The 21,087-nt window shown below is 50.7% G+C and overlaps 2 protein-coding genes across 7 annotated transcripts in view; one reads left to right on the top strand and one right to left on the bottom strand.

Annotated features, from left to right (window-relative positions):
* The window catches only part of MYH11 (myosin heavy chain 11), a 115,191-nt gene extending 104,374 nt beyond the window's left edge, over window positions 1–10,817 (top strand). For 2 of the 3 annotated variants that reach the window (XM_021698304.2, XM_044915630.1), the window contains 6 exons: window positions 272–360; window positions 795–918; window positions 1,556–1,764; window positions 2,679–2,787; window positions 2,880–3,052; window positions 10,119–10,817. In XM_021698304.2, coding sequence (XP_021553979.1) covers window positions 272–360; window positions 795–918; window positions 1,556–1,764; window positions 2,679–2,787; window positions 2,880–3,052; window positions 10,119–10,251 — 837 coding nt within the window. In that variant the 3' untranslated portion in view covers window positions 10,252–10,817. Of the gene's footprint in view, window positions 1–271; window positions 361–794; window positions 919–1,555; window positions 1,765–2,678; window positions 2,788–2,879; window positions 3,053–6,977; window positions 7,017–10,118 lie in introns of all 3 variants that reach the window. The other variant, XM_044915631.1, reaches the window with a different exon arrangement.
* NDE1 (nudE neurodevelopment protein 1) overlaps window positions 1–21,087 on the bottom strand; it is a 48,681-nt gene that overhangs the window by 6,005 nt on the left and 21,589 nt on the right. For 2 of the 4 annotated variants that reach the window (XM_021698309.2, XM_021698310.1), the window contains exons 5-9: window positions 18,703–18,839; window positions 17,182–17,361; window positions 15,584–15,675; window positions 13,945–14,096; window positions 13,036–13,154 (exon numbers count right to left, since the gene is read on the bottom strand). In XM_021698309.2, coding sequence (XP_021553984.1) covers window positions 13,061–13,154; window positions 13,945–14,096; window positions 15,584–15,675; window positions 17,182–17,361; window positions 18,703–18,839 — 655 coding nt within the window. In that variant the 3' untranslated portion in view covers window positions 13,036–13,060. Of the gene's footprint in view, window positions 1–11,914; window positions 13,155–13,944; window positions 14,097–15,583; window positions 15,676–17,181; window positions 17,362–18,702; window positions 18,840–21,087 lie in introns of those variants that run through there. The other 2 variants (XM_021698307.1, XM_021698311.1) reach the window with 1 other exon arrangement.

Raw genomic sequence — 21,087 nt, 5'->3', positions numbered from 1 at the left:
CGCTTTCTCTCTCAGAGCCTCAGACGGGGGTCTCTTGATAGGCACCCTCAGCACCCCAGTGATTTCTTTCGCTCATCCAGCATTCCACATAGGCGGACCCCCAGAGTAAAGGCAGGGAAAGACAGGATTTTTCTCCTCCAATATAGATGCAGGGCTTCCCCTGAACTCAGAGAAGGCATAGCCACTTTCAAGGGTGGCTGTAGAAACTGCTGGGGTTAGCCCTTCCATGGAAGATAACAGGTTTCCTTCCTCCCTACCCCCCACCGTCCAGGATCTAGCCGCGGCTGAGAGGGCTCGCAAACAGGCCGACTTGGAGAAGGAGGAACTGGCCGAGGAGCTGGCCAGCAGTGTCTCAGGAAGGTATGGAGCCACATAGGGAGGAGGGGGTCCTAGACTCAGATGATGAGGGAGAGGCAGCTCATGGGAGAACCTCCCAGACCCCCGTTTTACTGCTGAAAAGGACAGTGTCCAGCTGCGCTTGTCACAGGGGTCTTCACACCCCATTTGAGTGTGTGGCCAGGTTTGTTCATTCTGAATGAACAGCATGGTGGGGCTGGGGCTGGGGCGGTTGGGGACACCAGAGAGGGGAGGGCTGATCTTGGTGCCAGGCCCCGGCTCTGCTGATACCTACTGGATAGGAGTCCTGGCCCCCTTTTTCCCAGCTGTGTGACTGTGGACAAGTCTCTCAGCCTCTCTGAGCCTCAGTTTCCTCCTGGGCATCGCTCCTCCAAGGAGAGGGACTCTTATAAGCCAGGGGGAGGCTGGAGCCCCAGATGTAGCTGCATTTCCCTTAGGAACACACTTCAGGACGAGAAGCGCCGCCTGGAGGCGCGGATTGCGCAGCTGGAGGAAGAGCTGGAGGAAGAGCAAGGCAACATGGAGGCCATGAGTGACCGCGTGCGGAAGGCCACGCAGCAGGTGGGGGCCAGAGCGGGGCAGGGCGCCGGAGCAGCACCAGCGCTGGGCTTCACCTGTAAGAAGCCCACCCTGGCCCAGCAACATGCACTGCAGGCTGCCATGGGCCGGGCCTGGGGTGCGGTGGGTGGGGGGGCAGGGCGGGGGGGAGACGGGGGCGAGGGGCCAGCACGCCTGCTCCCTGCACCCAGTCCCACCTCTCAGGGTCCTGCAGCACCTTGCCAGCCTGCGGTGTCTCCGCCGGTGGCCAGCCTAGGTCTGGCTCCCTCCAGCAGATGCCGTGTGCCTGGAGGAAGGGCCTCGGGGTACTTCTTGCTCTGTCCCCAGCCCCCAGCCTTACCCTCGTGAGCACTCAGTGCCATTACTGAGTGCCAGCTCCAGGACGGGGGCTCAGGACCCACCACGTGACCTAGAAACGGGGAGCCCGGGTAGCACTGGGACGCTGCCCCTTGAGCTGTGCCCAGGAAGGAGCTGTTGGCTGCAGGAGCCAGGGAGGGCTCTTGGGGGCTCCAGCTCCAGGGACCCACACCGAAGCCAAAGGCTGGTGGGGGTTGGGGGGCAGCAGGAGACGTTCGTCATCTCCGTGGACCACGCCGGGCTTCCGTGCCCTCCACCTCATGACCTTCACCGTCCTCCACAGGCCGAGCAGCTCAACAACGAACTGGCCACGGAACGCAGCGCAGCCCAGAAGAATGAGAGCGCAAGGCAGCAGCTCGAGCGACAGAACAAGGAGCTGCGGAGCAAGCTGCAGGAGATGGAGGGGGCAGTCAAGTCCAAGTTCAAGTCCACCATCGCGGCCCTGGAGGCCAAGATCGCACAGCTGGAGGAGCAGGTTGAGCAGGAGGCCAGGTACATGGGGCCCGGGCTGCAAAGACAGCGCGCGTGCCAGTGAGGGGTGGGGGGGCCGGGGGGGCCCTTAGGCTCTCTGGGTATCAGTTCTGGCTGGGAAATAAGCCCCGTGGTACCCGGGCTGCAGTTGTACCAGGAGATGGGTGTGTGAACGCCGGGGCGGGGTGGGCTGGGCCCGGAGAAGGCCCTTAGCACTAGCACTACGTAGCAGGCCTGCTCCCGTGAGGTCAGCCAGCCTCCCCGGGGGCACGCCGGCTTTTCCTGGCCTGTTTGCAGGATGTCGTGTTGAGGGCTACACAGAAAGTCCCAATCAGCAGCCTATGCAGCCCAAGCAAGTGTGGGAAGGGCCCCTTCTCATTTTAATGAGAAAGGAAGGTCACAGCACCGTGGTCACCGGCAGACCGCAAGGATTCTGACCCATTCTTTTTATTCTGGTAGTGGCTTTACTGATAACATCCATACGATAGAATTCAGCCGTTTAAAGTGTTCGGCTCAATGGCTTGCAGTGTATTTGCAGAGAGGGGCACCCTCTCCACAGTCAACCAGGGAACGTTCTCGTCCCGTCAGTAAGACACCCTGTACTCCTTCGCCCTCGGTCTCCCCCAGCCCGCAGCAACCACTGACTGACTTTCCGTTTCTGTGGTCTATTCTGGACATTTCATATAAATGGAATCACATACTCCGGGCCCTTTTGTGACTGGCCTCCTCCGCTGAGCGTGTCTTCAGCGTTCACCCATGTTGGAGCAGGCATCAGAACTACATTCCCTTTTACGGCCGAACCCTGTTCTTCTACCTGATTTGGGGGAGGAGCCCCGACGTGGGGCTCCGGAAAAGCGCTCACGGTGGGCACGGTGCGGGTCGGGTCTGTGTGCCAACGGCAAGGGAAGCCATCCCCTCTCCCTCCGTCTATGCAGAGAGAAGCAGGCGGCCGCCAAGTCGCTGAAGCAGAAGGACAAGAAGCTGAAGGAGGTCCTTCTGCAGGTGGAGGACGAGCGCAAGATGGCAGAGCAGTACAAGGAGCAGGTAAGCCAGCTCCTCGGGCCACTCCTGGCCTGCCGCCGACCCTACTAAGGGGTCGGCGACCCTCCCCTAACCCTCGGGCGTCTCCCTGACAGGCAGAGAAAGGGAACGCAAAGGTCAAGCAACTCAAGCGGCAGCTGGAGGAGGCGGAGGAGGAGTCCCAGCGCATCAATGCCAACCGCAGGAAGCTGCAGCGGGAGCTGGATGAGGCCACGGAGAGCAACGAGGCCATGGGCCGTGAGGTGAACGTGCTCAAGAGCAAGCTCAGGTAAGGCTCGCGGGCCGGGCTCCGGGCAGGCCTGACGCGCCCACAGTGAGTTTCTTTATCGCTGCAAAGGACGCCCTTTCCCCAACGCCCCGCTCCTTTCCATGGGGTTCCCCCTGCTCGTCCGCACTTCTGCAGGCACCAGTGTGTGCCAGGCCAAACCCGTGGGCGTGGATCCTCCCTGCGATTCTGTAATGGCTGCTCCCCTTCCCATCCCAACCTCAGGTGAGGAGGAAGAGGCCAATCCCTGTCCCCTGAATCAGTACAAGTCCCTTCTCTCCTGAACCTCTTTTCTGGACTCTCTTCGGCTCCTTGGTCTACCTCCGGGTCTCTCATCACCATTGCTGTTTGTTTGGGGCTGGATCATTCTTGATTGCACGAGCAGGCTTGTGTACTGTAGGATGTTGGGCAGCATCCCCAGCCTCTCCCCACTGGATTGTCCCAACCCAAAATGTCTCCAGACATCGCCCAATGCCCCTGGGGGTGCAGTCGCCCATGGTCGAGAACCTCTGCCCTAACTGGGGCTGAGTTCTCCCCCATACCCCTGCACCTCTGGGCCTGAAGGTGAGTAGGCAATGCCCCCTGCTCCTCAGGGCTCCTTCCCATCCCCACTGGTTCCCTGAAGGCTGGGGCCCCGAGCCTCCTGGCACATGTGCCCACAGCCCTCCAGGGGGGTGATCCAGTGTCCCCTGTCCTTGACCTTCTCTCCTCCACGATCCCTCCGTGGGCGTCAGCATTAGCTTGACCTTGCCCATCAAGCATCAAGTCTTCTGCCTGCCACCTTTTTTAAGTTTGTTAAAAACACAACCCAAATGAAAGCACACTTTCTACCTTCGGCTGCTCAGAATGGTTTGAGAAAAGCAAACACGGGCACTGCCCTTTCCTGCTGGGTGTTCTCTAGGGCCATGTGGAGCAGACCCCACTCAGTGCTTCCTGGACCTCAGGCTCCCCTCATCCTCCCTCTCTCTTGGACATTGCTTTTCACTTTCGGCCCAGGCTTTCTCCCCCCTGCGCATCCTTACAAGCCCCCATTTCCCCCATCGACCCACCTCCCGACAGATGTGTTCATTTCTTCTCTGTCCCCCATTCTGGGCTGGACCCTCCAGCACCAACTCAGGCCAACACCTCTGGTAGACATACCTCTCTTGTTCACTCAAGGACATTGTTCCAGAAAGTCTTACCCTTCACTCCTTTGCAATGTTTTCCCTCAACAGAGTCATTCCATGAGCTGAGAAAACCTCTCAGCCCCACTCCCCTCCTACCCTTTACCACAAAACCCTAATGGTCAGTCCTCAGGCCTCACCCGACTCAGCTGCAGCATGCCCTTCCTTGGCTGGGCTTCCCGGACACTCCCCACAGCTGGTTTGCTTCCTGCTTTTCTGGCTGTCTTTCCTCACCTCCTCTGCTGGTACATCTCCTCGCCGGTTTGCCATTGGCCTGCCCTGCCATCTTGGTCTCTCTTCATCTCTGCTCACTCTCTGGGTGATCTCAACCAGGCTGGTGGCTTTTTTTTTTTTTTTAAGATTTATTTATTTGAAAGAGAGAGTGAGAGAGAGAGAGAGAGAGCACAAGAGGGGTGAGCGGGAGAGGGAGAAGCAGACTCCCTGCTGAGCAGGGAGCCCGATGCGGGACTCGATCCCGGGACTCCAGGATCATGACCTGAGCCGAAGGCAGTTGCTTAACCAACTGAGCCACCCAGGCGCCCAGGCTGGTGGCTTTTGAATTCCACTCACAGTGAGTGACTTCCTCGTTTCTATCTCCAGCCCAGACTTCTTCCTGGAACCCCAGACCCTCACACCTTGAGCCCTGACTGAACCCCTTCACCCCCAAACCAGCTTCCTGCATAGACTTCTCTAGCCCAGCAACTGATAAAGCCATCATTAACCCAGGCCACAAACCTGGGGTCATATTTTTCCCTCTCCCTTATACCTTGCATCCAGTCTGTCAGAGAATCTGGTCAACTTTCCTTAAAAATACCATATATCCAGAATCCAACCATTTCTTGTCATTCTGGTCCAAGCCACCCTCTCCTAACATCTAGATAACTTTTACAACCTCCTCATGGGCCTGTGTTCATGCTGTGCCTTTATAGTCTGTTTTCAACACAGTAGCCAGAGGAATCCTGTTGAAATGGAGGTGAGTCACGATCCCCCCTTTGCTTGAAACTATCCAATGGCTTCACCTCATTCAGACTGAAAGCTCCGTCTTTACGATGGTTGGTTCCACTTGGCCCTAATGATCTCCATCCACTGCCTCCTAAATGAGCCCTCCACCTGTACACACGCTGCCTCGGGGCCTTTGCACTGGTGGTTCCTTCTGCCTGGAATGCTCCTCCCCCAGCTCTCCTCATAGCGGGATCCCTCCTTCCCTTCCTTCAGGCACTGACTTATCCACATTCCCGTCTACAACTTCCAACTTCCATCCTTGCTGTTCTCCTCCTCCTTGCCCACCTATCACCATGTAACCTATTTATTTTACTTACGTCATTTGCAGCCTTCACTTGGGCCCCACGAGCACAGAGGTTTTATCTGCTTATTCATCCCCAGTGTCTGGGATAGTGCTGGGCACAAGCCTTCAGTCACTGAATCAGAGATGATGTTTCCCCAACCTCATTGTCCTATCACCTTGGCCCTTCTGCCTTAGCCTCTTACCACCTGTACCATCGCTGACTTCACGTGGTCTTTGAAATTAACTGTTCTAATCACACGCACATCCATTTGCAAATAAATCCTACCACCCCTGTATTGTTAAACCAGCATCACCAGCATTAACAGGTCACCACGAAATTAAAATAGTGAAAACAAGACAATAATGAATTCTAGCCACCGTGGCTACGAATTGAGGACTATGACCAGAAGGCCTACTTCTCCGTTAACAAGGGAGAGACAGAAGACATTAGCACCAAAAAGACCGTCTCTGACATAATCAGATGTATTTAAAAAGAGTTGGAAAGGGAATACCTTTGTCACTGTGCAACTGAGTTATCCCACGGCAAGCCCAGGAACCACCTGAAACCACCTGCCGTATCAACTCCAGACTCTGAGAACCACTGCATGCGACGAGGGGAAAGCCCAAACCCTTTTCAGAATGGGGAAGAGAAGGGCTAGTACAGGGTAGAGGGCTTCTGGAGGGAAACCCCCACTGCTGGGATGGAGGCCAGACGTAAGCCCTCAGGTCCAGCAGGGGCTTAGGAACAACCCCCAGGGTGATGTCAGCAAGAGAGCTGTTCTCACCACGCAGGCCCCTGGAATCTGCCCCCACTGGTGACTGGTCCCTGCCCCTCCTCGGCGCTGGGCTGACTGGTGGGGCAGCAGTCAGCCACGCTGGCTCTGTCACCCTGAGCTGTCACTGCTCCCTTTTCTCAGGACCAACAATTCTTTTGGCATATGCTGAACATCCCCTGTGGGTTCTGCCCCAGACAAACAGCCCTTCTTAGGCTGACCAGGCCAGTATTGAACATTCCGTTTCTTACAGTCCTAGTATGAGCATCCACTAAGGCAGGGTGAAGACCGAGCAGTACGTCTCACACTCCTGAGTCTCGTACGTGTGCAAAACCTAAAGTCAGGTGCTAGAGCTTTGCATGAGGTTGGCAAGCCTAGCCGGCTCTCGGAGGACAAGGAGTTGCAAAGCAAGTTTCATAGTCCTACCGACCTGACAAATCTCAAGAGCTCCTGTTAAAGCCTGACCACCGTGCCCAGCCTTTGCCACGCCGCCAGTTCTGACACGAGCTTATCAAAGGAAACAATGACTTATGTGTACCAGCCTCTCTAAGAGCTCTTGCTGGCAGGTGCTTCACTGCCAGGTTGCCTTCTAAGTGCCTTTAATGATTTAATTGAAGCGAATGCCTTTAACGATTAAACACGCACTGAAACGGACTCCCTCTCGTTTGCGGATGGTAACCACCAGGGACTCTCTCTCTCTGTTTCAGAGGCCCCCTCCCCCAGGAAACTCCGCAATGACTCACCAGGTATCATGCCTTCAGCTTCGCAGCTCATGTGTGTTGCGCTCGGTTTCCACACTTCTCTTCTGCCATCCCACCCGCCCTATCCCCGGTAGCCCCCCGTTTTGGCCCCCCCCCAAATTTCTGTGAGATTGCTGCAAAATCTGAAGGTGTGGAGATCTTAGTTCAAAACTCTTTCATCACAGCCAAGATCAACCTAAGAAGACTTCATCTCTTGACCCATGTTCCTTCCCTACTTCTGCTTTGGCAGTGTGACATGGCACTGTGTCCTTGTCACCGCGTGCTGACCGGTGTTCAGAGGCTGTGTGTGTGTGTCACCTGGATTGTTCTTACCTAAGAGGGCATCTCCCACACTGTTAGGACACTTGGCCGCGCTGTCCTCCCTGGTCTGGTTAAGACCCCACCCTGAGCGGGTAGGACAGCTCCACAGTCTGGGTCCATTCCTGGAGAACGGCTTCAAGCTGGCTGGTCTGGCTCACAAATCAGAATTCAGAGGGCACAGGTTCATGGTAACCACAGCCCAGCAACCGGATCCCCCCCCCCGCAGCTGGGCTTTCACAAACACGTCTGCGAAAGAAATGAGCTCTCACCGCGTGTTGTACAGTTGCTGAGGCTGCGTGGGGCTGAAGCAAGGCCGGGCTGCTAGCTGCATTTCCAGCACATGAGGGCGCACGTCAGCCACCTTGGAGCCAAGCGGGGTCCTGGCAGAGCCTTTTCCAGAGGTCTTGGGGGCACATACTCAGAGTGGGGAGTGGACACCTAAGACTGGAGGAAGAACACAGGGCCCTTCCCGAGAAAGCGTTAAGAGGCCTCGACTTGTCTAGGAGTCTAACAGTTTTAGCACATGTGAAGTTAGGCACTGGGGCTGGGTTTCCCTCTCATCTTCCTCGAGAGGCCAAGCCAGCCCTGGCTGGTGTCCCCCTTCTGCTCTTTTGGAGAATCTCAGCTTTGCTGCCACTATGCAAGTACTTAAAGCTGATTGAGGTATTGGCAGGAGCTTTAGGAAGAGCTTTCAGCCTCTAAGACAGAGCTTCTGGCTCCTGCCAGCTCAGACTGGAACGTCGGACCCACTAGTTGATGGGAAACCGAGTCCTTGCAAAGCAAGTGCTCATAGTCTTGTGCTGATTCATGGTGTGCCCCCAGGGCCTTGCAGAAGTTCTGAGAGTCCATGACTAGAAGCCAAATGCTCCAGGATCAGAACCTTTAAGAAAATCTTAACGGGGGGGGGGGGGGGGGGGGGCGGGGGGGTTCCCTTACTTCATGTGACAAATGTAGCCAGTGCCAATCTCTGCCTTGAATTTGAAAACAGTTCCTTCAAGAAGGGCACCTGAACTGGGAGACAGGCTCACAGGACTGGCGGCTAAGCAGGTGGAGGGAGGGGGGAGGCTTACGGTGACCCAGGGTGTGATTTACCTCTCAGATCAAGGGAACCCATTTCTCACTTTAACTCTTCTCACTTGAACAGACTGTTCCAAGACGTAAAGAGTGCTTGGAGCCTGGAATGGTAGAGGAGACAGAGTTTGCAGCCCCAAGCTGTCCCATCAAGTTGGAACAGGGAGGGGAGATGCAGGAGGAGACCCATGCGAACAGCAGCCGCTGCTTTTTCTGTCCTGTCCTCAGAGACCCTTCTCTGGGACCCAGGTTCTTGGAAAGCACAGTGCTCAAGACTTTTTAAGGTCACTTCTAGAAGAGAGAGAGTGATGGAAAGTGAGTTAGTTCTAAGGGCGCTGGGCACCTCCAGACTTCCCTCTGATGTGAGTGAGGCTGGCCACAGTCATCAGCTGGGAGTGGCTACAACCTGAAGTATTCGTTCCTGATCGCTGCGCCCCCGGAAGTACCATTCTCTGAAACTGGGCAGGTTTTCCCAGCCATGTTTCTCCCACCCTCAGACCCCAAAAGGCTCAGGTTGGGACTCCCCTTCTCAGCGATCAGGACACTCTGGGCCTTGCTTTGCCTCCAATCTTACCTCTCTGAGTTGCCCCTTTTGACTAAAGTATGGATAACTGGAATGGGCTCTCTCCCTCGTGGCTTTTCTGTCCAGCCTTTGTGTGGTGAAGTGGGCCATTTTCGTTACAAAGAGTCTGCACTCCTCTCAAGCATCCTAAAATGAGTTAAGACAGGTCCTCCGATTCAGGTCAAACAGGGCCGGATGGCCAGAGCCCAACAAGATTATTTGCTGTGGTCGCAGAAAAGATGGCAACCATGTCTTCCAAGCAGAGGAGGTTGAATGCAGGTGGATCGGACTTCTCCTTCTGCCTGCCTGCCTGCCCTTCTAAGCAAAGCCTCACTTCAGGTGACCTGGGCAGGCTCTGGCAGTAACTCAGGGCATCTGGCACTCCAGAGATGGGAGCTGTTAAGGACAGAGAGGGTGTCCTACCAGCTAGAGCTAAAATACACCTCGGATTAACAGGTCTATCTCACTTTTCTAACAAATATTCATTGAATATCTATTATAGGCCATGCATGGTGCCTGCATGGTGAGCAAAAATCAGACAAGACCTCCGCCCTGTGAGAACTCATGCCAAGAATTCTGCTCCACACAAGCAGGGGGCCCTGCGTTGCCTGAACCAAGAGCACACTTCTGGCATCCATGCAGTGACCTCTCTCCCTCGAGGCTGCCTTTGATGCTCATTTCCACCTCCTTACAACTGAAAACCTAAACCACCCCCCCCTTTTTACCTCCTGAAGGCAAGGAGGTACAGCATGAGAACACGTTCCCCTTTATACCGGCCCCAGAGGGTATGAATAAACCCATGGGAACATGCTAGGCAGAGTCCCCTGGGTTTGGAATAAACCCATGGGAACTTGTTTTTCCCTTTTCTAAATGAAAGACCCCAACAGACCAGAATCCTGTGGGTCATCGGATGACCAAGCCAGATTTTTTTTTTTTTTTAAGCAGATGGCCTTGCTTTGAAAAATCTACTTTTCCCCCATGCCAACTGATGAAATGCTACCGAACTTTGAGACTGGTCAAGGCTTGACTTCAACCTGAATACTTGTCTCTCATTTGAGTTTGTCTGCATTTGTTTTTTGCCCCTTGAAAAATCTCCTCCCTTCTCGAGGGAGATTTTGGTACTCAAGAAACACGTATTCTCTTAAATCCCACAGGCGAGGAAACGAGACCTCTTTTGTTCCGGCTAGAAGGTCTGGAGGACGTCGGGTCATTGAAAACGCGGACGGCTCTGACGAAGAAGTGGACGCTCGCGACGCGGACTTCAACGGAACCAAAGCCAGTGAATGAACGACTTGCTACAAACGGAACAAAACCAAACCCAGTGGACTCTGCTTAGCACCGTCAAAATCCATCTTCAAATTCCAAACGTCACAGACACCCCTCACGATGACTATAAACACCACCGCCCTGAGTCCAGGGCATCAGTGGAACTTTTGAGTGATGTACCAAACGAGAAAAACCCAACAGGTGACACAGACCCCACCCGCTGCCCCTATCGGTGAATTGTGCCGAAATTGTGAGGTTTTAGGAAAGATATAACCACCGTAACTGATCACTGGCAACTGAGTTTACATGACAGGGGGGAGGAAGTCACCAAAGTGGGTGCCGCCGCCTCCCCCTCCCAAGTCATTCCCATACCCTTCCAATGTGTTGAGTGGGCCCCTGTTTGAGTTCTTTCCCCTCCTGGTTACCACACCTCAGACGCACACAGTTCACGGAGACCAAGTGCCTTCGGTAGTCACAGGAATTAAAAAGGAGACTGCTCCAGCGGGTAAGAGCAGGAATGTTACACTGTTTTATATGCACCCCGATTGTACTTAAGGACACCCTCACGAATAAAAGGTTATAAATCACTGGCATGCACTCAGCGCTTCTGTCGTTTTCGAGAGTGAAAGAATGGGGGAGGGGCATTCTCACTGAAGCCGTATGGTGACCCTGTGAAATCAGCTTATTCTTCCTTCATAAACGGGGAAACTGAGGCCTAGAGAGGTGAAATCAATTGTCCGAGATCCCACAACTGGCAAAAAAAAAAAAAAAAAAAGGCAAGCAGAGATGTCACAGGAGTCTGTGTTGAGGGGACTTCTCCAACCAGAGGTGGGAGGCTCCAGGCCCAAGAAGTAGGAACGTGACCAAAAAGAACGTCCTTATCAATTCAAACCCATACATACATACTGGGAAGAATACAAGACATTCTTGCATTTTAAAGTTAAAACAGAAGACCTTCATCCAGCAGGGGCCAACCGACTTTCTGTGAAGGCCAGAGAGTCAATATTTCAGGCTACGTATGGTCTCTGTCACGTGGTTATCTTTCCTTTTTAAATTTTTTTAAGATTTTTTTTTTTTTTTTAATTTATTTGACAGAGAGAGAGAGAGACAGCGAGAGGCGGAACACAAGCAGGGGGAGTGGGAAGAGAAGCAGGCTTCCCGCCAAGCAGGGAGCCCGATGCGGGGCTCGATCCCAGGACCCTGGGATCATGACCTGAGCTGAAGGCAGACGCTTAACGACTAAGCCACCCAGGCGCCCCTAAATTTTTTTTTAAATAACCTTTAAAAACATAAAAACCATTCCTACTGCGGGGGCCATACAACACCAGGCCGTAGGTCCTTTCCTTCCTCAGCTTGAGTGTTCCAGACCGAGATCCCTTGCAAAAGTTCTGTTCGACACAAACAATTCCACACACCGACTCCGTGGGGTCCAAGAGATTTGAGAAGAGAAGAAATAAGGCAAACTGAAAAACTCAGCCAGTGACCAAATGCGAATATACCCTGAGCAAGACACAAACATACCCCAATTACACTTACTTCTAAGAAGCTAACTTGAAGGGAATTTTTTTAAAGTAGGGTTTTTTGTTCATATTTAGTTACTTGGTTAAAAAACAAGCTCTTCGCCACCATACGAGCAAACATAAAAGCACAAACGAAGCGGCATTTACTGACCACCACGACAAGCTAGGTGAAAATTAGTTTCTCTTGATTTTATTGTTCTTTTAAAAAAATAAAAGTACGTCTTTCACCGATACAGGTTAGAATGTTCCCAGGGTAAGGAGCCGGGCACCAGAAATCAATTCTCTGTTGAATTTCAGTAGCACTTCTAAAGTTCTATCTTCAACTCAAGGATATTTTTGCTATTCTTTTGGAAAAATAACTTAGTAACAAAAGGTCGTTAAGCTGCATGCATGCTCCTGAATTCGTGTGTTCTTTTTAGTCGCCTCCAAAAGCGTGAGACGGCAGCTCACACCAAGCAGGGTTGAGTACATATAACATCCGCGTGGAAATCCCGTGTTTGTTTCTTCTTTGACAAGGAAGCTTCCAACAACAATCCTGTGGTTTAATCTTATTTGGAGGTCACCCCGATTATTTTATCAAGGCTTTGAATGATGTCCTGCTCTTAGGGGTTGCATTCCCAAGGCCATGACCCTAAAGACTGTCAGGGTCCTGAAGCGGAGGTCACCCTCAGGCCAGGGCAGAAGTTTGAGGAAGACTAACCATCAGGATTGATCTAAAGAGGACACAGACTTTCCACTGACCTGGTCCACACGAGATCTCTTCTGAAACACAAGCACAGCTCTCAATGCCTCAGTGAGAGCCAGATTAAAAAGTCCCAGAGGTACACAACACCAGAGTTTCTTTTTAAAAAGGCATGTGCCTATTCTACTCCTCTCTCCTAGACATGATTTCATTACACAGACCCTCCCTGTGCCACAGAGCCTTGGGAGATTTTGTTCTGGAAGACGGCCTGAGTCTGAGGTGGGCTCACATCCCACTTTTAAGGCATCTCCCGACATTAAAAACAGGTCTCAAAACCATTCAGGACTCAGGTCAGCTCACAATGATGGGGTAGCCTCGGCGTCCATACCTTCGAGCCCTTTCCAGAGGGTCCCGTTTGTCCCTTTCCACACCAGCAAGCAGGATGGGGATCATGACACAACATTTCCCCAGGACAACTAGCAGGGGCCACGGGTGATGCCCTCATTGGCTAATGTGACTGTTTGCTATTTCTCAAACTAACTTAAAAACACAAAAACCTAGTTTAAAGAGGGGAAGAAAGGTAGGACTCCTGCACAGACACACCGGGGCTTCAGCTTCCGTGGATTTCCTAAAGCAACATCTTGACTACACCCTGGGCTGACGGCAGCGACGGTGCGGAAATATTTGAAGGCGGCTTCCCAAATTCCAGGCGTTTTCCCAACCTTCAGACAGAGCAAACCAAATTAGGCGGACATGACAGTTGTGACAGACTGGCTAGCATCGGGGCCCACAAAGTTCTAAGAGTGAATATCAAGAGTCAGGAGCAGTGTCTCCCTGGGTATCATGAAATGAAATGAAGAAAAAAAACACTGGCCAACTAGCTCGCACGTTCCCAAGGCCACATGAAAAGCCCGGTCACAGAAGACCCGCTAAAAACATCCTCTTCGACAGGGTTAGAAGTTGTGTGCAAGCCATGAAAAACGAGTCTTCATGTCCTACCATCAGTCTGCCATGCGTCTACCACGGTGACGTGGCTTGGGGGCCAGGAAGATGGCGGCACGGCTTAGAAAATCAATGAATCTAGAAGCTGCCCCGATTCTCCTCAGGTAAGAAAACACCCAAAGCTGTCAGAGGTCAGATCTGTGTTTTCTCATCAGGCGACTGGCTTTGGGAATCTAGTCTGGCTGGAATGTAGTGCCTGTTTCCTGAGTTTCTAAAGATTTTTTTTTCCCTTCAGGAAAAAAATCCTCCTCTGGGGGAAGGAGAGCAGTGTTTGAAGCCCAAGTCCCAAACAAGGGTTTCATACAGGACATGCTCACAGCATGACCAGGAGCTGGGGCTGCCAGAATCAAATAATGAAAATGAGCCTCTTCCTGGCCATTTGCCCTTAACCAGAAGACACCACCTAACTCTGTCTCAAGGGGGTGGAGGGTAAGGTTAACAGACATAACCCCACAACTTTTCCAAATGGCTATGGGCTCCCCCCTGGAGTGGACAGCTCAAGGTACTGACCCTTTGTCACCCAGAGGCACGCCAGAGCTGCTTGGCTGTCTCTCACCACCATCTCTGTGTTTGCTCCCCCGCCCCGAGGCTGGGCCACTCGTTCGGTTTGGGGACTGATCATACACGAAGTTCCGGCAGGATGCCAGCTTGGACTCCAGTGCCTGCAGAGAAACACGTTTTCATCCTCCAAGTTAAAGACAAGAACTCACCTCTCACCCAGAGCCTGCGCACAGACAATAACCAAAAACAGGGGTTCTCAAATTGTGTTGGACGCTGGAATTCCAAAGTGGGGCCCTGAAGGAATCCAACATACGTCCAACTTTTAGAGCCACTGGCCTAAGACATTTCGGGGCTTCCTGGGAAAATCACTAACCCTGCCTATTATCCAGTTCTGTCTATGGGAAATAGGAAATCCACTTTTGGAATGATTCGCTCTTTTGTTTACCTCAATAAACATGCTCAGAGTGGCTTGTGTGGAAGCACTGTGCCTTGCTGGAAAGGGACCCCATGAAAACCAAGAGGGCACTGAGACCACCGCACACTTCCCCATACTCTGACTGTACAAAACATTACCAGAGAAATGTGTTGGGGCGCCTGGGTGGTGCAGTCGGTTAAGCATCCGACTCTTGGTTTCAGCTCAGGTTGTGATCTCAGGGTTGTGGGAATCAAGCCCCGCGTCAGGCTCCACTCAGTGCAGAGTCTGATTCAGATTCTCTCCCTCTCCCTCTGCCCCTCCCGCTTGTGCTCTCTCTCAAATGAATAAATAAATCTTTAAAAAAAAGAGAGAGAGAGAGAGAAATGTGTTTACAGAACAGAAAACCAGACAACCAAAAGGTGAAAGGAAAAACATGAGAAATGAGTTGCAACCTTCTTTGAGGTTGCAGTTTTGACTATATACATTCTGGCAGGATTTAAATTATGTGATCTTCCAGGCCATGATTTTTAAAAATAAAAGAAACAACCACAAAGAATACCTATGTTATTTCTTTCTTTTTTTTTTTTTTTTAAGATTTTATTTATTTATTTGACACAGAGAGAGAGCTAGAGAGGGAACACAAGCAGGGGGAGAGGGAGAGGGAGAAGCAGACTCCCCACCGAGCAGGGAGCCCGATGCAGGACTCGATCCCAGGACCCTGGGATCATGACCTGAGCCAAAGGCAGATGCTTAACGACTGAGCCATCCAGGCGCCCCACCTATGTTATTTCTTAAGCACAGAAGAATCTTTCCCTATAATGAATATAAAACCTATAAAGTCAAGTTTTTTTGCCCTAGCCTTTCGAGATTTTTGTCTTTAACTCCCTAAGAAATTTAAAAAGAGGCAATTTTTAAATGTTTCTCAGTTTTTTCAAATTAAGAAAAAAGAAAAATCATAGACACCAACCCAATTTCCCAAATTCCAACGAAAAATGACCAGGGAAAGATATGCCCAGGCAAAGAGATGACAGAGTCAGGGCTCTGGGTGTTCCATCAATAACAATGCTCACAGAAGCTCAAATGATGCTCAGGGACACTAACAGAACCAGAGTTTTGCCTAAAACGCAGGGAGTCTCTGCTAAAGGGGAAAGGAACTGGTAAGGTCACCCCTCTCCGATAACCTGAAACACAGTCAAGGAGCCACACCAAACCCCAGGGAGGTGGTGGTCTTACCCCTACTTTCCGAAGCAGGTCTCCCACGATGTTGAGGGCCGATATCCGCGCTGCAGGAGTGAGGGGGGTCCCACCCGTGGAGTCATCCAGACCTGGGTGTGCAAAAGGAAGCGCACGTAATACCAACCTGCAGTCCTAAGTCCGTGCACTAACATCCCTAAATGCAGAACAACAGGGGTGGACTTGGGAAGCTAACTCTGCCCTCTGATCCCAGATGCTACCCTGTTGCACTCACTAGTTAACTAATACAGGAAGAGTCTACTTGATGACCAAACTTTTGCAGCCTTACAACCACTATATTAAACGTTTATCTTTACGTGTTATTCTTTTAAAACAAAATTGAAATAAGTCCTCTTGAAATTCTAGGAATTCCATATAGTTAGGAACAGCGCTGGAGCAAACCAAATTTGTAAGAAGCTTAACTCTCCAGAGCCCCTCTCTTTCCTCCAAGCACGACCCGGCATCAGTATCACGGGGATGCTGGTTAGGATGCAGGATCTCAGGCCCTGCCCACACCTGCTGAATCTCAGGGGCATACTCAAGTGTGGAAAAACCCTGCTCTAGACTGGGATTCTGGAAGTCTCACCAGCCTCTTGATCCCAGGGGACAGGCTAAGAGATACAACAGTGTGAGCCCTGGAGCCAGCCGGCCTGGGTCTGAATCCCAACTCTGCTATTTACCAGCCGTATGATTTTAGGCAAGCTCCTTTATCAGGGCCTCAGTCTCCTCATCCATCAAATGGGGATAGCACTTGCATCTTGGGCCTGTGGTGAGAATTCAGTGAGGTCATATATATGCAAAGCATGCGAAGCACAGTGGCTAACTAGCACACAACGAGCACTCGGTAATTGTCTATCGTTGTTACTTGCTATTAAGCGGCCCAGTAACAGTCTCGGTTAATCAGCAGAGGAGCTGGGGAGAAAACTCAAACTGTTCATTTTTTTTTTTTTTACCACGCAGCCCAGGTTACATTGGCTCCACTTCTGGATGGATGTATTTATTGCTAGACCCATAAAATGCTTTTCAAATTTTTTTTTTATCTGGTTATTGAAATTTGCAATTTGGGAGATTTCACGTTCAAGAAGAGGATTTCCGGGGGCTCCTGGGTGGCTCAGTCATTAAGCGTCTGCCTTCGGCTCGGGTCATGGTCCCGGGGTTCTGGGATCGAGCCCCGTATCAGGCTCCCTGCTCGGCGGGAAGCCTGCTTCTCCCTCTCCCACTCCCCCTACTTGTGTTCCCTCTCTCGCTGTGTCTCTCTGTCAAATAAATAAAATTGAAAAAAACAAAAAAATGGATTTCCGGCTTCTGATGAAGAATGAAATGTCTGCTAAGGCTGGGCCCACATTTCTTGGAGTAGGAGCAGAGTGGCAGCTTCCTTCCCCCGCTCCCCGCTCCCCACAGACTCCACCGCTCCCCTACTACCTCACAACCAAGCTCTTCTTGCTTATCTCAAAGCTGCCTCCCCTCCCCCCGCTGCCATGAACACCCCAGTTTGCTCCGTGCAGCACAGCCTGGCCCAGTGGCTCTCTCACCCAGGACCCTACCCCCGGGAAAGCTTTATGAAGCAAAGAAAATCCTCGCGATGGCTATGCCCTTACCACGTCTGAATGTCCCTGGTGTGTTTAAGCTAGCACTGGGTCCCCGATGAGCTATGGGTGTGGATGGCACAGAGCCGGTGGCCTGCACTGCTGTGTCTGTCCTTTCGGCCTCCACCGAGCTGGGCATGGGGGTCCTGGGCTTCTCCTGCTTCTGCTGCACAGCCAACTCCTGCCGCAAATCTGAGACAGGACAAGGATTCAGATTAGGTCCCTGCTTTGGGTGATAGGGGAGGGGGGGCGGTCAGCAGTAGACACTGGTCAGGGAAAAGAAGTGCCAGAACGAAAAACCATAGGTGGAAACCCTCAACGAAGTGAAACCCACAGGACCTGGCCTAGCAGGCTTGTAAAACTACATAATTTTTTAGTAAAAACAAAAAGGTTTAAAAATTTTTAAAAACTATGGCAGTGATAGATACACTAATAAACAATTTCAGTGCAATAGGGTATATAGAATACTAAGTGAAAATATGCTTTCTCAACCCATCCCCAAATGCCCCTCCTCACTCATAATCACTATAATATGGGGGAGATATTTTCAATCCTTTTTTTCTGTATTTTCAAAGAATTATGTATCTCTATTAAGCATATGATAGGAATAATTCTTATTAAGTATAAATAGAAATATATCTACTGTCTATGACAGTATGTCTTAATCTTTCTAACTATATTTCTATCTATAACATTCCAGAAAATAAGTCTATGTAATTTTTTTAACCACTTCACTACTCATGGGCATTTACAGAACTACCTTCAAACTTAAAAGTTTTTTTCTTAGGGGTGCCTGGGTGGCTCAGTTGGCTAAGCGTCTGCATTTGGCTCAGGTCATGATCCTGGGGTCCTGGGATCGAGCCCCGCATTGAGCTCCCTGCTCAGCAGGGAGTCTGCTTCTCCCTCTCCCTCCGCTCCTCCCCCTGTTGATGGTCTAATAAAAAAATAAAATCTTAAAAAAATGATAAAAATGAAGGGATACATGCACCCCAATGTATATTAAAAAAAAGTTTTTTTCTTTTTAATCTCCCTTCTACTGTCTATACGTTAGGAACTAAATTAATGTTATGAACAATTAATTGGGATGTTTAAAAAAATCTCTTCTGCACCCAGATCTACCTCTGGAACTGTGAACTTCCACGGAGTAAATGCTGATGGGAATTCAGAGCTCTAAGCCACATGCATCAGCAGCCAGCAAGCCACAAAACCAATGGGCTAGCTAGCAATTGCATCAACAAGAATTTTCTCTCCACAAAACTCTTATACTCCTACCAATCAAAAAGCCCGGGGTGGGCTTAAATATCCACAAGGGGTCTTCACAGGGTCGGACATCTGACAATTCTTAGCACGGGGTAGGGACCAAGGCTGAAGCCTGCCCAGTGTGGTTCTATACCCTCTGACCAGACTGTGTGCCGAGCAGGGCACGGATTTCCAGCAAAGGTAACACTGGGCGACACTGCAGGACAAGCTGTTCTCAGACAGGGAGAGGAGAAAACGCTGGTCAGGGTACCCAGAAAGCCAAGGCCTCCTGACCTCTGGCTTCATCCTTCAGTCGCTGAACAGATTCTAGGAGATTCTCCTTCTCATCAAGTTCACTCTCCAGGAAGGCATTTCTTTCAATGGCTTGATTCAAACGCTGCTCAAAGTCTTCCAGAGACATGATTGTGGCCCTGGTAAAGAGAAAAATAAAGCTGTCCAAGAGAGCAAACAGCAGCATCCATTTGGTGCCTACAAACCCGGGAGACAAGAAAGGCCAGACACAAGGGGGGCATGAGTCCCAGCATGGGCACTTCCTAGACACCACGGACCTGAACAAGCATCTTAACCTCCCGGGACCCAGGCTCTTCGCCTGCAGAATGAGAATCGTCTTAGCTCTTGGGGTACACAAAACTGTCCTGGGGATTAAATGAGAAAGGTCTATATAGCACTTAGCAATGAGCCAGCACCTTATTAGGATGACCCAGAGGGCCCAGCCAAATGCCAAAAGCAGCAAATCTTCTCTTGGAGACTCACAATGCAAATCAGTATTCAGAACATCCTACTAAAATCCATACAGAACTTCTTAATGTACATTTAAACAGAGAGAAGAGACCATCTTTTCAGTTACCTTAAACAATTCAAAATGCCCAGCTGCCCTCCTAAAAACCACTTCCTCTTGTGACCAGTATAGACATTTTACTGGAATGCTATTAAAGGCCTGAGAAGTGGGGATAAAGAAATGTGTCTAACTCTGAGGCACAAAACAGGTAGCTTGCCCAGACAGTTTCCTCACAAGCAAAGCAGGAGCAGTAACAGAGAAAAATAAAGTTACCAAAAGTGCTTAAAGAAAAACAACAAACGAATAACATTTAGGAGTACAATACTGGAAACCGTTAAAATCACCCTAGAGGCTTGACATGTCAAACAACAAACAAAAAAGATAAAACGCGTAGGAATTCATCTAACAACAAATATGTAGGATTTTACCACAGGGCACGGAAGCCTTGTTGAAATGCAGACATATGGTGTTTGTGAAGAGGAAGACCCAACATCACAAAGAAATCCATTCTCCATAAGATGCCTCAGAGTTTAACAACATCCTAGTAAAAATATTAATAGCTTCTTGTTGGGGACAGTGGCACAGAGGTCTGATTTAAAAGATCACATGAAGGGCGCCTAGGTAGTTCAGCCAGTTAAGCATCTGCCTTTGGCTCAGGTCATGATCCCAGGGTCCTGGGATCGAGTCCCGCATCGGGCTCCCTGCTCCGCGGGAAGCCTGCTTCTCCCTCTCCCACTCCCCTTGCTTGTGTTCCCTCTCTCGCTGTGTCTCTCTGTCAAATAAATAAAACCTTTAAAAAAAAATTTTTTTTAGTAAATAAAAGATCACGTGATGATAAAATAAGAATGGCCAGAAGAACTCTGAAAAAGAGAGAAGTAGCTCCCCCAGATATAAAGAACACACTATTATAAAGCCTCAATGGTGAACAACAGTGTGGTGCAGCCTTCAACAGTTGTAAGGACCGACCAGGGAGACCAGAGACTCAGAACTAGATCCAAATACATAGGAGAACTTAATTTATGATAAAAGTGACATCGCAAATCACTGATGAAAAGACGGTTGATTCAGGGCACCTGGGTGGCTCAGTTGGCTAAGTGACTGCCTTCGGCTCAAGTCGTGATCGGGCCCCGCGTGGGGCTCTGTGTTTAGTGTGGAGTCCGCTTGAGACTCTATCCTCCATCTCCATCTGCCCCTCCCGCCTGCTCTCTCTTGCAAATAAATAAATATATCTTAAAAAAAAAAAAAGAAACAAACCATGGAATTACTATATGACCCAGCAATCACACTGCTGGGCATATATTCAAAAGAAGTGAAAGCAGGAGCTCCAAGAGGTATTTGTACATTCGTGTTCACAGCAGCATCACTCACAATAATCAAGAAGCAGGGGCGCCTGGGTGGCTCAGATGGTTAAGCGTCTGCCTTCGGCCCAGGTCATGATCCCAGGGTCCTGGGATCGAGCCGCACATCAGGCTCCTGGCTCAGCAGGGAGCCTGCTTCTCCCCCTCCCTCTCTCCCTGCTCATGCTCTCTCTCTCTGTATCTCTTTGTCTCAAATGAATAAATAAAAGTCTTTAAAAAAAAAAAAAATCAAGCAGCAGAAGCAACCCAAATGTCCATGAACAGATAAATGGATAAAGAGAACGTGGTATATACAGTTGACCCTTGAATAATGCAGGGGCTAGAGGTGCCGACCCCTCACGTAGTCCAAAATCTGCGTGTAGGGGCGCCTGGGTGGCTCAGTTGGTTAAAGCCACTGCCTTTGGCTCAGGCCATGATCCTGGAGTCCTGGATCAAGTCCCGCATCGGGCTCCCTGCTCAGTGGGGAGCCTGCTTCGCCCTCTGACCCTCCCCCCTCTCATGCTCTCTATCTCATTCTCTCTC

Source organism: Neomonachus schauinslandi, chromosome 5 (genome assembly GCF_002201575.2).
Source record: "Neomonachus schauinslandi chromosome 5, ASM220157v2, whole genome shotgun sequence".
NCBI lineage: Eukaryota > Metazoa > Chordata > Mammalia > Carnivora > Phocidae > Neomonachus > Neomonachus schauinslandi.
Note: the sequence above shows the minus strand (reverse complement) of the source record. Positions and strands in the feature narration are given on the sequence as shown.